Below are 18,113 nucleotides of genomic sequence, written 5' to 3' on the forward strand. Positions count from 1 at the left end.
GGACAAGTCAGCAGCGTGCAGCAGTTACCTGGCGTTGGGGTTGGAGACAGCACCGGGGGCTTCCAGCACAAACAGCAGCTCCTCTGCTCGGCTGGGGCTGCCCTGGGTGCCCTGGGCTCTGTCCGAGCTGAGCACGGTGCTGGTCTCACCGCTGGCTGTGGGCAGCCCCGTGGCACCGTGGTGGGATCCAGATCCATGGGGGAAGAAGCTGGTTTTCATCCCCATGCGTGTGTCTTGGCCACGTCTCCTGGGGTGATGGTTGGGGTTGGGGGTGAGAAGAGGACTCCGTGGTTGAGTCAGATGGGGCTGAGCCCATGGTGGGTCTGGGGCGCGTTGGTACCTTGTGCTGTGGGTGAAGGGAAGGCGATGAATCCTCCTGTTGAGGCATGTTGGGATGGGAGAATTGCCCAGGCTACATGGTACTTGTTTTCCTTTGCTGAGGGGAAGATATGTACCAAGGCAATCGAGCTGTCTCTTCAGGAGCAGGCAGATTGTAAAAGCAGGCTTAATTTTGTGCTTCACTTTTGTACCAAAGAGCTGATTTCTGAACCCATTTCCCAGCCCGCAACACATCTCAAGGCATTAAAATATTGTGAATTTGCTTGTCATTGCCAATATTTCCTTTGACTGAAGCTATTGAAACAAAGTAGGGTTTTTTTTCCTTTCTTCCTTAACCTTCAATCTTGCCTCTAAAAGAAGGAGCGCTTTTCTGTCTTTCTTTCTTGGTCAAATATAAAAATGATGATAATTTCAAATATTGCTTTAGAATAATTGCTTTCCTCCCCCTTTTGTATGACAACAGAAGCTTGGCCTGATCTTAAATCAGATGCTGGCAGGCAGAGGGCTCTTGACAGCCCTGCAAAATCCTTTAGTTACAAGTCGGCTTTAGCCAATTCTTTATTTGTAAATGACAATTTTCTACAGAAAAATATATGCTTGGGCTTCAATTTGGGAGCCCAGATTGCGGCCAGGGAAAATAATTGAATTTTTACACTGGGTTTTTTCTGTCTTTTCTTCCTAACTTAGGAAAAAAAACTCAAGTGAAGCTCTGTGAAGCACAGTAGGGGCTGATGGAGGGGAAATACCCACCCTGCTTCATCTGAGCAGCAGAGACAGCAGGGATGTGCTGTTTAATGTGTTCTGCACTGAGAGTGTTCGGGGCTCCTGCTAGGTTTTGGGGGGATGGCTCAGTTCTGTGCCTGTGCTACACAGCACCCTGTGTCACAGGGCCGGGGGGGCAGTTTGGGGAGCCCCACTGCTCACAGTGGGTCTGATGTGTGTCCAGTCAACTGCCCTGGGGTGTTCCCTTTGCATTGCTTCAGCATCCGCTGGCTGTGGTGTAACCAGGCAAGTCCTGGTGCTGGAGTTTAGGGGGCATTTTTTGCCTCTGGTCTTTGTAAGTTGGCTCCTGTCGTACAGAAACCAAACTGAGGTGCTTTACCATGAATCTGTTAGTGATGTGAGCGTTGGCTTCAGAACATCTCTATGTGGTGGGGTAGGCTGCTAGTGAGCTAAGGTCACTGCCTGCTCTAAGCTGGGGCATTTCCCTCTGTCCAAGTGTATGGGGATGATGCCAACCCCGTCAGAGCATGGTGACAATGTTGTCCTGGATCTGCCTTGATTTAAGGTGTCCCACAAGGGTCAAACGGTTTGGGATCAGCCCACCAAAGGCACCAGCTTCCACTGGCGCCGTTAGGGATCTGAATCCTGTCCATCTCAAAGGGCTTTGGGCTGTGGGTGATGGGTTTTGTGGCAGAATGTTCTCTGTTGGGAGTCCAGCGTCATCCCTGCACTTTGTATGGACCAAACTCAGGTGTGCGTGGGTCAGCGGGAGGAGCTGGGTGCTCAGCTGGGGTCCTGGGGAGCACAAAGGAGTTTCTGATGGGCCTGATCCAGCCCTAATGGACAGCGGTACCATAAACGTTTTGGGTGGGAGGGTGGTTTGCGGCAGCTGGAGGAGCCCTGGACCAGCAGCTCTCACCATCTTCCTCAATGTGGTTGGTTCTAAAGTAACTGTGCAAGTTCATGTCAAACTGACCCATGGAAACTGAATAGCACAACTCTGCAATTCGATGTAATCACCTTTTGCCTTCCAAGGAGCATGCACTCTGCCTTTAGGAGGGGGAATGGCTTGTTGTCTTTGAGACAGCAGCTATGAGTGAAGGAGCACTTGGGCTCCTTCACTTCTCTTGGCATTGAGAAGCACAATAAAACCCACTTATTAAAACAAAATATCCAGGGGCTGCAGTTGTTATTGAGAGGCTGTGCTCAGCCGTGCCTCGGATAAAACCCAAGCAAGACGGAGGTGGGGGGGAAAGTATCTAATCAAATAGAACCTGAGCTGCTCTGCAAAGGCATATTCCCATTAAGTGGGTTAGGGATGGCTGTTGCTGTTCTGCGCGTGCCGTTTGAAATAACCTGGTTAAACCATGTGCTTGTCTTGTAATCTCTTCCAGATGGTCACAAGAACAAAGAAAATATTTGTGGGTGGCTTATCGGCTAACACGGTAGTGGAGGACGTAAAGCAATACTTCGAGCAGTTTGGCAAGGTAAGGTCCTGCCCCGGAGCGCGCGGCGCGGTTTGGATTCCTCTCCTTTGCTTTCTTCCCCCTGTCTTATTGAAGCGTGGCTTGAAAACAAAAGCGCAGGGAGTTCTGTGCTCGGGGGCGGCCACGCTTGGTGCCTCGCCTCGCAGGGTGATTTGTTGTAGCCTCTGGAATCCCTGTTCTGTTCGGTGCGTGTGTACCGCACTGCCAATGCTTGTGTCATTAAAGAGAGGCACTGGGAGGTGAATCTGTGTGTGTGTAAATCAGCCTTCTGTTCAGCCCTGACCGCAGTGGCAAAAGGAGCAGATAGACCTGTTGGAGGGAGCTCATTAGGTGGTGAAAATGCCTGGAGGAGCCAGTGAATAGGCAGAGTAATGTGGGAGCCTCTGGAATATCCATCCCATTTCTTATTTAAACATCCTCATGCAAGATGCTGTGGAAATTTATGTAGAATCCTGACATCATTTAAAAGAAAGTGTATGCACAGCAGGAATCCTGACCCTTGCCAGAATAGCCCTTTCTGTGATGGAACAGCTCAGACCCCAGGCTGTGACTGGGGCTTAGTGCCATCACCTTCCATGGAGCTTCCTGGACCCCAAGGCTTTGGGATGCTTGGTCAGGAGTCCAACAAGGTGAAGGGCTTGCAGAGCCAGCTGCTCCAAGAGCAGTTCATGGTGTCACCTTCCATGGAGACTCCTGTCAGCCCCACTGCCTGCAGGCTCCATGCAGCTCAGTTCCTGTCTCTCAGGTACACCAGCTGATGGTTTGGGTGTGTGATTGCATGAAGACACAACAGGATATCCCAGAACAAAGCAGCTCCCATTCCTTGTAGTTCATTTATGTTTCTCTTATCTGCCCCCAAAGCCTTGGTCGTGCAGTGCTTTGCTGGGGGCTGAGGGGGTGAGTTTATAAATGATCCCTGTGCTGGATTGATGGTTGTTTTGAAACCTTTCATGTTATTTGCAATAATAATCTTCGATTCTGGCAGGATGTTTACAGCCTGCTGAGCCTTTTATTAAAGGATTACACGAGCTTTTGGATGTTTCTTCTGTAGTTACTTCTAATTGCAGAACTCTTCTAACCTGTATTTTTGAAGTTAATAATAGTTTCAATAGAAGTGCTTTGCATATTGTCTGGATGCTGCCTTAATATAGTCTTTTTTAATTTCACCATCTGGTAGTTTCATGCTTGCAGTTTTACAGTCCCTGAGATTGCAGACAACGAGGCTGTGTTTTTCAGGAGTGACTAGTGGTTCGGGACACTTGAGTCCTGCCTTTCTTGAGGTGGCTTAAAAGGGGTTTTCCTTTCCAAAGGCAGTGCTTCTGGAAAACCAAGTGAATTTCTCAAGTGTCTTAATTTGAAGGCTTAAATTAAGGTGCTGAAGATAATTGCCCAAGGTGTGATGGAGGCTGGAGCCTGTTCCTCTGGCAGTCTGTGCTGCTGAGGCTGCGTGGTCCAGTCCTTAGAGGCCAGCTCCTGTAGGACTCGGGCTCACAGGGCTTGGTCTCTGTCATACCAGGCGACATTTTCCAGGTGGATCCCTGTTTGATGCTTCCCTGTTCTAGCTTGTGAGGAGGAGATGAGTTTGGTGAGGTCGGTGATGTTTTGAGGAGAAGCTTCTTGGCCCTGTCACTGTGTCTCAGCCTTGCATTCAGGATCTCTCTGCTGTGCTTTGCTGCTTATGAACTGAGACAGTTTGGGTTGTGGAGTGTTTCAGGTGCCTCTCCCCAAGGCTCTGGTGGTGAGGAGATGCAGAGCTGTTTAATGACCCGAGGAACCTGTGGTCCAGCTGAATTAGAAGACTCATTAATGTGCTGCGGTGGGTGTGATGTTACATTCAGCTATAATGACCCAGAACTGGCCCTGTGGGACCCTCTGGGAGCTGCTTCCTTCTTCATTTACTTCCCCACCTTTCCTTGACTCCCTTGCTCGCATTGCAAGCCCTTTGTGGCAGGTACTGGTGACCCATCCATGCACTGCTTAGGGAGCAAGCTTCGCTCTCCAGCCATTGCAACGCAGACAGCGTATGGTGATGGATTAGTAAGGTTTGCATTTGCTTAGCACCTCCTTAAAATAAAGCAAATTGCATTAGCTAAGGTGCAGGGGAGCCACCCATGTTTGATAAGAGCATCTCAGGTGACTTGCTCTTTGAAAGGCTGAGCTTATTTATTGGTGTGGAAAGAATTGCTTACCTACTGCTGCGATTCTTGAAATCCTGTTTGTACTTGCTGCAGAGAAGAGCTTTGCAGCCAGGGGAGGTTGTTTTGGTAACTGGATGTAGCTCTCAGCATACCCAGCGTGTTTAGAACAGCTCCCAGCTTTGGGGCTCGCTCCTTTAACTGGAGCTGGCAGCGGAGGCCGTGAAGTGTTGAATTGGAAACTGCAGCTTTTTGGGAAGTAAATGCCAGGATCTTTTTTTCCTCCAATAAAAAGTGCTTTAATGAACCCTCTTCCCTGACTGCACCACTTAAAACGCCTCCTGTGAGAGCACCAAAACGCGTGGTAATGAAAACTCCTGAGACTTTGATTGTGAAATTCCTGATAGTGTTTGTTATTTCTTCCTATAAAGGCCAGGGTGTGCAGGAGTCCCAGCTTTGATTTCAGGAAGATGGGCATCCCTGGCTGCCGTAAGCTGTGGAGGAAAACTGGGGAATCATAGAATCATGGAATGGTTTGTGGCTAAAGGGACCTTAAAGCTCATCCAGTTCCAACCCTTGCCACGGGCAGGGACACCTTCCACTAGAGCAGCTTGCTCCAGGTCCTGTCCAGTCTGGCCTTGACTGTCCTGGTACCCGATCCTGGTGGTCTAAGGCCACCAGGTGTCTGTGATGCTCTGTTATTTCAGTCAGAGATGTTTCTAACATTCTGGCCAACAAAATAATTCATCGGCGACATGACCCGTGTGCAGCACTGCCCTTGTGCTGGGTGAAAAGCTGGCTGTTAAGAGCAGGTTGTAAATGAGGAAGTGCTGGAAGTGAGGCGATCCAAAGGGAAGCTCAGTGGGGCTGCGCTTCCCTCTCCTCTGGAGATGCCGCAGGTGCTGCCTGGAGCCATCAGCAGGTCTGTGGCTTTCTGGAGGTGTAAGCAAAACGGTGCTGGAGGAGATCAGGACGAGTTGGAGTATTTCAGGCTTCTGGTATCATTGAAATAAAAGGGGAAAAAGAAGCAAGAGCCTCTGAAAGCCTCACCCTGGCTGTGCCCAGCAGAAGAAAGCCCCCAGCCACTAAGGAGCTGCACTTCTCAGGACGTGAGTGTTCTGCACCTTTTCAGCTGGACGGGGCTGATGCTGAGGGGGTTCTTAGGGTCCGTTTTTACTGGGTAATGCTCCCTTCAGAGAGCTCCTGTGAAAGTTGTGCAGTCCTTAGTTTGCGACTTGCAATTATACTTCACATGGCGAACTGTGTAATTAGTTTGGAAGACTTATGCCTAGTCATTGGTTTATCCTAATCGGCTTTGGCTTTTCCCAACAACAAAGTGAGCTTATTTTCCTAAGCTGAAACAACTCTGCTCCCTTTGTTCCTCTCTTTTATTGTCTCATTCCTTTCATTCTGTTTTACTGCCAAAGTTTTGTTTCATTAGGCCTACAAGTCATTTCCAATCCAGTGGGCTGCTACAATAAGGCCTTTATAACTCAGCTGCCCTGGTTCCCATGTCCCTTCTGGTCTGGAGCCAGGACTTGCTGTTTGACATGGGATTTTAACCCTTTCGGTGCCCGAGCTTCCAGCACCCCCTTTGTCCTCATCAGAGAGGTAAAGGCTGGGATCAGGGTGGCTTGGTGGGACCACGGGATGAGCCCATGGACCCAAACGGTCGCCTGTGGCTGTTAATGGATGTGTCCATGTGGTTGGGCTCCAGGTACAACGTTTGGACCCAGTTACCACAAACCAATTCCAAGTAAAACTCTTCGGGCTGGAATGCTGTAATGAGCCTTGGTGGGAACAGCCCTCTGAATGAAAAGGCCGCTGTGTCCTTGCAGCCGCTGCTTCCAGCATGATGGGAGCAGGGTTGTGTTGAAGGTACGTTTCAGTTGTCTTGAGCTGTTGGATCAGCCCGTGTATGAGTGGTGGCGTAGCAAAAATGCTGCTTTGTTGTGTGGGAGAGAACCCGTTCAGATTGATACCCTTGAACAAGAATGGTGATTTGTAGATGAGATGTGGAAATAGTTCTGTGGGTAAACAGTAGTTTTCCATACTGTTATTTCTAAGTGCTGCAAGAGCAGTGCTGCTGCTGGTGCTTCCAGCTGCTTTCCTCCCCCGAATCATCTCAAGCAGGAGCATTTGCTCCACTTTCGTTCCTTCGCAGCAATCCTAAAGCGGTTTTTGGGGAATGGGGCTGTGGCATCTGCTTTTTACTTGGGATTGTCAGATGGAATTGGAACCAAGCGCTGTGCATGAATCCTGTTTTGTGTTCTGGCTTGCCACGAGGCCCCCAGACAACTTGCAGGCGTGTTTCAACTCTGCTTGGAGTATGTTGCTTCCTCAAGAATGGCTTTTAAGGTTTGGGAATTTTGAAACAAGACAGGATTTCACAATTACCTCTCTGGATCTGAAGGGTTTTGTGCAGACACTTGTTATTTCCCGTGAGACGCAAAGCAGGCCAGTGGCATAACAGCATCTTGCTTCTGATGATGGGGGGGTTTGCTGTGAAACTGTTGAGCTGCTGAAGGCTTGTTGTTTTCTCACCTCTCCCTTCTATAGCCGGGACTTGCTGTTTAGTGGCAGTTGAGCAAGTGAGAGGAGAGTCACTTCTTTGCTCCAGGCTCAGCTCAGGAAGCTAAAGCTGGAAGCAGTGAGGAGCTTGTGGACACAAAGTGTAAGAATGAGTTTCTCCTTTGCTCGTCCATCCCAACGCACTGTAACACAGACAGCAGTGCAAATAGGGACCAGTTTAACCACTGAAGTAATCGGGTCCCTCTGCTTTCTGTGCGTGCTGGGAAGGGGAAGGTGTGATCCGCACCGAGGCGTTGAGCCCCATGGGGTGGTTTTACATAACGTGCTTCCTATGTGCTTTCCTCTGGCAGCTGTGCAAACATGGGAGAGAGAACTCCTTGTTTGGCAGAGCTGCCTGGCTGTGAAGGAGTTAACGCGCCCTCCCAGCATTAACCACTCCAGTGGTTTACTTTTCCCTGAGACCTTGAGCGTGGCCTCTGAAGATGTTATTACAATAGAGTTGTTAGCATGAGAAAAGGTGGGTTTCTCGCCATGGGTTCATTTGGGGGGGATTTGGAAGTCTCTGTGAGCTGGGGCGAAGGCCAGAGTCAGGAATTCTGCTTGTCTGAAAGTGAAAGCTCAGTTAATTTAGCCTTGGCATCCAGTTTGAATTGTATTGTTAGGTCTGGTGGACATTGATATGTAGATTTAATGGTCAATAGGATACACGGATGGTCTATTCTTAACGTATTTGCTTTGCAGGAGAGTTGGGTTTTGGTCTGACAAGTTGTTAGCCTTTCACGTTTTCCAGCACTGTATTTCCAGGTCCAGTGTTGGTGAATTGGTGACATCTTATGAAATGAAGGGACTGATCTGGACTCTTAAGTTATGTTCCAGTCTGCAATAGCCAGAGTTCCCAACACATCTGTGATATGCAGTAAAAGAAAGAATGTGTTGGCCTTGTTTTAACTGCTGCCAACCTCAGCATTCCCTTGCAGAGTGACTCCAGGCTCAAGACCTGGTGTGAAGTAGCTTATTGCTCATTATATTCTTTTTTCTACCTGCCTTACGTACCTTGGGAGAAGCTGCTCCATCTGAATCGCTGTGCCTCCTCTAAACAGCGAGCAATAGGCAAACACATCGTCGTTTGCAGCATCTGATGAGTTTGGGGTGATAAAAACCAGAGGTTGGGGGTGCTGTTCCATTACAGTGACATAGAACAGGGTCCAGCCTTGCTCACGCTCCTGCTCTGCCCTTTGCTTGCGCTTTAAAGTGCCACTATGTCCAGATTGCCTTATTAGAATGTTATGTCCATGATATTGCAAAGGATAATGAGTGTTCCTTTAAGCCGTTGCTTTGCATTGTGACAGAGGCATCTGGGACACAGGGGTCCCTCCTGGCCTAAAGCACTTTGATTGCTCCTCCTCCCTCCCACACCCGGTTGCCTCTTCAGTTTTTAAGCAGACTGAGAAGCTCGCTGGTTGCTCAGAGGGAAGTGGGTGTTTGCGTTCCGTCAGCGCTCTCCAGTCCCTTTTTAGGGGGTCTGCAATAAGAGGCACGCTTTGGAAGTGGTTATGTTACAAATGGGACGTTGGTTTTTACCTGCACTTCACAGAAGAGGAAATGCTGGGCAGGGGTTGTGGGCACAGGGGCTCTATCAGGGCTCAGCACAGGTTTGAAGCGGTTTTAGTTCCCTTTCTACTCTGGTTAAATGAAATGGGAGGAAGGTTCTGTGCTGCAGCGCTGTAACCCGTGTGAGGTGAGCCCCCGAGCATCTGCCTTCTGTCTCCTACGTGCCACCCACTTGCTGTCTGACTTTGGGCAAGCTGCTTTGTCTTGCCTTACGTTTCCTTGCCTTTCCTACGTGGGGAGCTGTGCAGGGCATGGGAAGTGCAGATAGGCCAACATTTCGGACACGCTTTGTCAGCGTGGACTCGATGCAGACGGGCACAGGCATCCCAGTTGTGTCCATGGCCATGGTGGCAGCACCTGGGCTGGTTCAGGTCACAGAATCACAGCCTCATTTGAGTTGGAAAGGATCCCAAAGCTCATATACTTCCACCCCACTGCCACAGGCAGGGACACATTCCCCTAGCCCAGGCTGCTTAAAAGCAACCCAGCTCCAAGGAGCCCTAACAGCAGGGCCTGCATCCTTTGCTTAAAATGCACTGATTTTAAGACAGATGAGCTTTCAGGCGCCTTCCAACCCAAACCATCCTAAGACTCCATATTTCCAATATATGCTGCAAAATTGCATCAGATTCCGCTTTGACACTTGAGGTGCAGGCTCCTGGACTCTCCAGGAGGTTCTTTACAAGTGCAGGCGCTGCTCCTGACATCCATCAGATGCTAACCTGCGTCCAGAGCTTGTGTTCTTTGGGTAGCTCCAGCTGAGGGTGCCAGCGCTTGGTCTTGGGAAAACTCAGGTTTTAACATTGGTTCTCCAAGGAAAAAATAGCAGTGGTTATTTAAAACTGTGTGGGGAGCAATTGAAGCTTGCACTGGGCTGCTCACAGATTTGGGGTAGGCTCACCAGGTAAAGTGAGCTCCTTAAAGCTTAATCAGTTGGAGAGTGCGTTTGATCCTTGTCATTGTGCTCCATAATGAACACACCAGCATTGAGTGACAGGCTGTGAAACGGGAGGGTTTTGTAAAGGCAGCTCTGATTCTGGGCCCTTAAGAAGAGGGATTTTAAACGTATCCATGAGGAACTTCAGATCAGTTGTTCCAAATGTGGAAAAAGGGCACAGGCTGCTGGAAGGAGGTGTAACATCTTTTCCATGTGAAAATGAGTGGTACTGGGTTACCCGTCACTCATTGAGCTGGTGCAGTGCAGGGTGGGACCTGGTGGTTCTTGTTTTGGTTGTGTGCTTGGTCTTTTATTTATCCCTATGGTTTTCCATGAGGGTGCTAAAGCTCCACAAGAGAGTTTTCAGGCAGTGCTACAGGTGCAGTAACCCAGCTTTGCTCACACATACAACAGTGAGGCACAACCAGCTTAATTAAACTCATGCTACTTCTGCAGAGCTAGAATATGCAGTTCATTGACATCCCTCTTCCACACATGTATCTCTCTTAGGAGAGCTTAGTGTGTCTTTTTCTGGGGAAGAAATGTGCCTGGGAATGTTTTTTTCCCTAGAAAACCAGTTTCTGGTGACAAATGTGTGTGTTTTGGTGCAGTGGAGCAGCAGCCAAGCATGGCAGCGTGGTCAGCATCAGTCCTGTCAGTAACCATGCGGTGCTGGGTGATGTGCCAGCCCAGGGAGGGGGAGTTATGGTGTAGGGTATGTATTTATATAGAAAGAGGCATGTGGTGCAGTATATGTATTTGTATAGATAACTTCAGAAATGGGGACAAGGGCAAAGTAGCTCAAATGAAGAGCCAATTAAGATAATCTAAGCAGAATGGGGATTAACGGCCTCCTAATCTGAAGGATACCTAAAATGCATGTGGCCAGTTTAGATCCATCAAATGTTGTCTCTGTCAGGGACGCTCAGAAGGGGTTGGGGGTCAGTAGGAATTAACAGTGGTGCTTTCAGCTTACTGTCCAGGGCTAAACGTTGTTGAAATAGTGATCTGGGCTCTGGTGGGTCCTGCCAGCAGAATATATCACAGGATATACCTCTTTGCTGTAATGTCATAGCCGTGGAGGTTTGAAGGAGCGTTGGATGTATTGTAAAGTAAAGATTGCTCATATAAAAGGAGTTCACCTTTTGCAGTTTTTCTTTTCAGTGGCAAATCTATCAGGGAAAAAGCTGCTGTGTGTTTTCTTACTTAAAGTGGGTTGCAGTGCCCATCATGACCTTTGCTGAGGCTCCAACGAGACAGGTTGGTCCAGAGGACCCAGAGGATCCCAGAGGAGCCAGGGATGCACATTCCCGTACCGCTGGCTGGTTGTGACGTTGAGGTTATGTTTGCACCGCCGCTCCAGGACGTGGATGCTGAATCTCAGCCAGCACGCACACGTGCAGGGTTCCACTGAGTATCTTCACTGTAAGGCTGGTGTTGGAGGAAGGGGTGCGTGGTAAAGCAAGCGCCGACTTCTCCGGAGAAGGTCCCTGTGTTCACTCTATTACTCTGATGAGCGGTTCAGCGAGTTCAGATCGGTGCCATGTTAATTGTCAGGCCTGGGAGGGTGGGAGCAGATTTCACCGGGGGCAATGGAAGAGATCCAATGAATTTCCACTCTGTTTCCCTGCTTGGCAAACCAGCACTTACTGTCACTTTGCATAAATAGGTTTATTTCAGAGGGTCAGCCGTCACCACTCCCCCCTCTTCGCCTCCCGGCCCACCCTCCCCTGAAGGATAGGAGGCCGACGAGCATTTAATTTCCCCAACAGCAGGTGCTTGTCATCCATCTGAAGATAGCTGCCAACATCTGGTGCAATTGCCTCAGCAAACGCCGTAACAAGGCGGCCTGCAGTTCAAACGCAGAGAGAGCATTGCCTCTTTAATGATAACAAGCTGTTGGCTTCCCCTCGGAGATGAATTCATCTCACAGATGTTTGTCTAGTTTTGGCAATCTTATCACTATAGCTTTGGTGATTATGCTCAACTGGAGACTATTACTATAAAAGAAGTTTGAACTTGTTCCATTTTTGCATTATTTATTTATTTAGCCATTTATTTCTTTGCTTTCTGGATATAATTTGTATCAACAACTGTAACGTTGGGCCCATTACCCAAGCACCCTTATGATTTTGTACTGCATCTGTTAACAGTAGCTCGCTACTTGACATTCCCCACTGGCAAATGTCTTTCAGCCACGCTGACGTTTCTGCCATTCCCCATCAGCAGCTTTGTGGTTTGAACCCTCTGTTTAACACTACATTTTCTGGGATGACTTGGCTCTCACTCTGTCTCTTCTCTCTAATAAACTGCAGTGGACTTACTATTTGTGCAAAGCAGGAGTCGCCAGGAATGTTGTGGGTACTTCCATTTGGATGGGGGCACGCTGGTGACCTTGGCAGGCGTTTGTGATGATAACGTGGGGCCATCTTCATAGTTGCATCTTGAACGCTTCCAGCCTCAGAGTTGATCGTGTGGAACGTGGGGACCTGGAGGCCGAAGCCTTCAGAGCTGTTTGCTTCTCTAACGTGCCTGTTTGGTTGCGTTCTGTTTGGTTTTTAAGGAGACGTTTTCCCCTGAGCGTGTGGAAGTTAATTCTGGTAAATAGGATTTATTTTTGGAAGCATGCTTGTGAATAGGTGACTCATGCCTCAATGAAGATGTGTCACTGTTGGTGGGGACACCACGTATATCATTTCTTAGCCTATAAATAGATGTCAGTCCGAGTATTGGTGACACAGTGATGCTTTGCATGGACTCGTTAGCTGCAGAGTGGCTTCTGAGGAGAGTGCTCAGTGTCAGGCCCTCCTGCTGGAGCAGTAATTCCTGCTGATGCTTGAGGCATAAACATCAATAGCTTTATAAAATACTGGGAGTACTTTAATTGGCACAGGGAAATCAAAACTGAGGCACATTCCACGGCACCATCGTGGGGTGTACGTTCATAGTGCTGCTTGCCACTGCAAAGGTGGGAGAAACTGAGCTGGGGGGCTTTGGGTGCTTGTCAGAGGCTAAGGGTATCTCCTGCATGGTCCTGGATTCAGACACGCTTGCTTGTGACACGGGTGCACTCAGTTCTGTCACTGAGGGGGATGTTAAGCTGAACGTTGAGGGTTGGAGAGCACCACTGTTTTCAAATACGGGAATTAACAGTTCCTTTTTTCCCCATCACTGATGCTAAACTGGTTCCGTGTTGTTGATGTTTGCTCAACACCATTTACCCACCGACACAGCACATATGGTTTAATGTCTGTCCTTTTTTTCTGCTCCTGCTGTAGTTACAGTATTATTAAAAATCCATTAAATTTTGATGTACATCATAAAGTGTGTGCTCCCCTGAATGCAAGCGTGGGTAATTATTTCTGATGAATAAACCAAAAGGACAAGTATGTAAGAAGTTCATCCTGCAGCTTTCAATTTTCATTATATACATCTCCTTCAGGGGCAGCCGTTGTGATGCTGCAGCTGGTTATTTCTGTGGCCTGGCTCTCCCTAGGGATGGGTGATGACAATGCAGGCTTGAACCAGCACAAGTGTGTTTGTGGGCAGATTTGTGGGGAAATGGTTAAGCAGGGGAAGTGCCTCTTGGGGAGGAGAGGATGCGACGAGCACTGCAGCACAACAGCAACTTTCTCTTGAGTTTGTGTTCATTGCATATGGTCTTTGTGGGATCTTGGAAAGTAACCCAATTATTTCTCATTACGGTAACCCAGAAATCCAGCAAGAAGCAAGGTGTCATTGCTAAAACCCCACCAGGAAGCCAGGCAAGCTCTTCTTGGTTTCCAGGGCCTGCAGCAGGCAAGGGAATCATTAAAAATAATGCATTACGGTGTCCATAAAGTTTCATGCAGTATATGGCGGTCCATAGGGGCCTCACCTAGTTTTCTGTATATGATACGTACATAATGGTTACAGCATCTCATTAACTTGCCCATGACACTGAATGTGCTTCTCTTTAACACCCCCTTCAGGCTTCACGTGATGTGCCAAGCATTTCCTGATAAGCAGGAGCTTCAATAGTTATCATGCTTGTCTCCTGGCCCCACCAGGATGAAGAAGCTGTTGGCTCTCTCCTGTCCATTTCATTTCCTATCCCTGGCTGCTCTGGACAGAACCCAGCTCTGGCAGGGCCCAATTCTCTCCCTGACAGCATTTCCCAGGCTTCTGCTCTGGTTTAGAGTCATCCCCAGGTATTTCTTGAGCTTAAGAGCGTGTCTGCACCCAGAGGATGAGTCTTGTACATAATCCCTCGCAGGGCCCTTGTTCTTAGCAGCAGCAGCACACAGCTTTTAGCTGTCCTGAATAAGAAAGCCCAATTTCCCCAGAAGTCCTATAGATCCCATCAAATCCTTTGTTACCTGTGGGGTTTTTTGCACTTGGGTATTGGTGCTGAAACTGCTCAGGACTTGATGGGTTCTCCAGGGTGACTCGGTTGCTTTTTGCCCAGGAAGGATGTTTGTTAGGGCTTTGCACTGCTGAGGTGGGAGGTTTAGCTGAGTTTCGATAAGTTGGCACCGAGGAAAGGTGATGTTTTGAGCTGTTGTGGCTGTCAGGGGAGCTCAGCGGGGAGGAGGAGGAAGACAGAGTCCTGATAGTGCTGAGGCTGCAGTTTAGGAGTTGAGCTTTGCGACGTGGCCCTGATTTGCTTTGTTATTTCGGCCTTATTTGGCTTTCCATCCCAACTCTGGGGCAAATCGTGTGGCTTTCGTCCTGCTGCTGTAAGCGCAGGCTGCTCTGGGGGAGCGAGCATGGCTGTGTGCAGCACCTTGCCATGACCTTGATCAAAGTCACCGTGCTGCTGTGGTACCCAGTGGAGACAAACAAACTCACCTTCATGCAGTTTAGTCTGGCTGGCTTTGTTCCTTCACCCCCACCCTCCCTGGGAAGGATTCTGTTTGCTTTTCCTGAATGGAAGAGGCCCTGTTATCCATAGTCCTCTTTCAAAAATAAACCTCCAAGAAGGAAAACAGAAGGGAAGGAACAAAGCTCAGATGTTGTCTGATAACACAGAGCAGAGGCTGATCTGGAGTTCAAGGCAGCTTGAACCAGAGGTTTGTGTAAGCGTAACACAAATCCTAACCTTTCTGGGTGGTTTGAAACTCCCCCTCTCCCTGCTGTACCTTTGGAAAGCAGTCAAAAGAGAGAAGAATTCTGGAAGTAACATGTATTAATCTTATTGTTTCCTTCCCCCCTCTCCATCATCTTCAGTTAGATTTATGCTCCCGAGTTCACAAAGCCTGGTGCTATGGAAAAGCTGTATTTCATTTGACCTTCTGACTGTATTTTCACTTTAAGTAAGTAAAAAATGCCCGGTAAAGACCAGGCTGCATCACTTCAAAGCCCAGCAGCAGCTTCTCAAACTGGGAGAATAAACAAGAGTAGGAAAGGGGGGGGGGAGGCCTTTGCCTGCTGCCAAGGGGACCCGTGGGACCACAGTGGCCCACCCCAGGGGACAGCCCCTGCTCAGGCCCCTGCCAGCTCCATGAGCTGCACTTTGCTGAGTTCCTCAAGCTTTTGTTGTGTTTATTTACTCTCTGGCCGCTTGAAATGCCTCGTTCCTGTTTGGAGCCTGGAAAGCCCTCCTGTCTAATGACATGAGCTCTCCATAGCTGGGGATGTGGGAGGGGAGTGAGCTGTGCTTATGAGATCCAGAGTCATTTACTTGATGGGCTCTTTAGGCTGCGATGGCTGCGGAGGAGCCCATTGTGTCAGAAGGAAGGAGCCACAGAGATTAAGCACCAGTGGACGTGAAAGCAAGTGAATCAACACAGGCATCACCCCATGGCACTGCTCCCTGCAGCATCACCTCCTCTGCTGGTGCTGCGGGGTCCCCGATGCCACACAGTATGTGTGCAGGGGAGAGTGTCCTCTTGCTGGGACCTTGAGTACCCAGATCTGCCTGTCCTGGGGCTGGGGTCTGCATCTGCAGGAGGAGCTTATGGGGAGAGAGAAGGGGGCTCGGCTGTTTCTTGTAGTGAGGAGTTCAGCTGCTTTGTCCTGCAGGTGGACTAATGCTGTGTTGGATGTTTAACAGGAAAGCAAGAAGGAGCATTAGAATCACAGCTGGTGGAAAGGTGCCCTCTCCCTCGCTGCTGTGTGATGTTTCAGAGCACACCACGTAGCACAATTGACTGCTTTTGGTGAGCTGGGGAGGCTCAGGCACCTCACCAGGCTTCCTGGTGGCAGTGGCAGCGCGGTCATTGTAACCCCAGTGCTTCCCTTGCTGAAAGTGGGGCTCAGGAATACACACACGAGCAGCTGGGTCACACGTGGGAGTGCTCGGGGCACTGCAGTCACGTTGGGTGGCTTCATGCTGCTCGACACAGGGCGTGAGGCTTCCTGCCTGGCTTAGCTGGAGCCCAGCCCCTGGAGCGCCACTGGCTTAAATCCCTTCAGTGGTACCAGCACATGCGTCTTTAGCACTTTGTGGTTGCCTTTCTGCAGTAAATAAGTAGTAAATGTTGACTGTTCGCCCCCACAAAAGGCTGAGGAGGATAAAGGAAAACCTCGGTAATGCCAGACCTGCACCTTGCTCATCAGTAATTAGGGTGCAGGTTCCTGGAGGAAAGTGCTTTGTGCTCAGTTGACTCATAGGTCATGTTTTCCATTCCTGCTTCCCTGTTTAAGTGGATGGGTTTATATACTGTCCCTTGACCTAAAAATTTGCTCTGTAAAATGTACAGAAGGTGCAGTCTGAGAAAAAAAAGCATCTTTTGGGACTGGAGGCTTGCTTCTGACCTCTATTTACTTGATGTAAATCAAAGTGGAGTTAGAGTTGTGGAAATAGGACAGGCCAGCTCTTGCGTCAGGGGCTGTTCAGCCTTAGCCATGGTAATAATGCAGTGTGAAAATGCTAATGCGTGGTACGGCTCTGCCGTGGCCTTTGGTGATCAGGGAGCAGCTCTAAAAATAAGAGAATTGGAGGTAATTGATGATTTCAGCCAGATTGATTGTGGATGTGAACTGGCAAAGCTCCTTGAGATGAAAGGAGCTGTGCTGATGCCACGCTGGTTGACGTGAGCTGTGAATGGGATATGCGTGCTGGAAGACATCCCTAGTGAATGAAGGACCTGTCTGTGCTCTTCCATGTCTCATTCCTCTCCATACTCATGCGGCTTCCATGAGCAGGAGGTGGTAGTGGAGCACAGGAGCTGGTTTCTTAGAGCCCAGGAAGGAATCACTCATTTGCTTATAGTGCTCCTGAAATATTAATGCAGAACAAATCATCCAGTTTAAGCCAAACATCAGAGCGAGGAGAGAGAAATGGTGTGTGATGCTCTCCGTGGTTTGTGAGGGGAGTGTGCCTCTGCTGTGACTGAGTCCTCCTGGCACAGAGCCCTGTGTAGGGGGGGCAGAGCATCCCTGCTTGCTGGGGCAGTGAGAGCTTTGGTCCCTCACCCTGCCGTGGTCCTTCAGGTGGGTGGGCAGAGGAGCTGCACTTACCCTGCATCATCTGTGGATGATGGGGAGGCTACTTGGGGACTTTTTCAACCAAACTGTTTAAAGTAGTTCCTTTTCCCAGGTGGTGGATGCAGGAGGCATCCCCAGCGGCCTGCTAGTGATAATAACACTTACATGGCACTTTGCATTTTCAAAGTGCTGTCCCAGTAGCTGATCTGTCTTGTCTTTTGCAGCGATGTGTAGTTAAACTGGAAGGATGTTGGCCTGAATTTGCAGCAGTTGATCAGCCACATCTGTGGGTGAATTTACTTTTCTGCTGTTCCGTGCTATGTGAGTAAACTGCTTTCTCCTGTGTGGCTTGTTATTGATTCCAGCCTTTCATCTTGGTAGTGAAGATGATCTTTAAGCAGAATGGAGGGAAAAGATGTCTGCCTGCCTGTTGCGCTACAAAAAAGATGAGACAGCTTTACAGAAAGAAGATGTTCCCTTTTTTCAGCCTATATAAGTACAAATGAACTTGGACCCTCTTAAAAGGAATGTGCTTTCTTCCAGAGGAGTGACCTCCCTACCTCTTAGCCACACACCAGCTCAGTATGGGCTTTATGTACTCAGGTGCAGCTAACGGCAGTCAGTGTTTGTTGTTTCCTTGTCACTGGGGTGAAACTCAGCCCTGTTCTGCCCGATGGCGTTATGGAGCTGTGGAGTGGTTCATTGCCTTAAACCTGGATTTAAACTGGTTTCTGTTTCCTTAGTTCGGAGGCAGGGGGGCAGAGGTACTGCAGCTGACAGCTTGCACCTTGTTGGTGTGGGTCAGAAGAGGCTCCTTGTGGACCTGGTTGCCTGTCTCCACGTGGCACGCAGGCTGCTGCTGTGGCTCTGCCATGCATCTCTTGGATAACCTCCCCAAGGGTTTTCTCTCCTTTAAAGGTGTTCCCAAAGCGCATTAGG

General features: G+C 49.1%; 1 protein-coding gene across 32 annotated transcripts in view; it reads left to right on the forward strand.

Moving 5' to 3' along the window:
* The window catches only part of MSI2 (musashi RNA binding protein 2), a 215,424-nt gene that overhangs the window by 73,246 nt on the left and 124,065 nt on the right, over window positions 1–18,113 (forward strand). For 31 of the 32 annotated variants that reach the window (XR_009964219.1, XR_009964221.1, XR_009964224.1 and 28 more), the window contains one exon: window positions 2,457–2,549. The exons of the other annotated variant lie outside the window; for it this stretch is intronic. Coding sequence is in view for 24 of the 31 variants with exons in the window: in XM_062615692.1 (XP_062471676.1) it covers window positions 2,457–2,549 (93 nt within the window). In the remaining 7 variants the exon portion in view is untranslated. The remainder of the gene's footprint in view (window positions 1–2,456; window positions 2,550–18,113) is intronic. 32 annotated transcript variants of the gene reach the window in all.

Source organism: Pezoporus occidentalis, unplaced genomic scaffold (genome assembly GCF_034315485.1).
Source record: "Pezoporus occidentalis ecotype Australia unplaced genomic scaffold, CSIRO_AGI_Poc_V1 ctg183, whole genome shotgun sequence".
Taxonomy (NCBI): domain Eukaryota; kingdom Metazoa; phylum Chordata; class Aves; order Psittaciformes; family Psittacidae; genus Pezoporus; species Pezoporus occidentalis.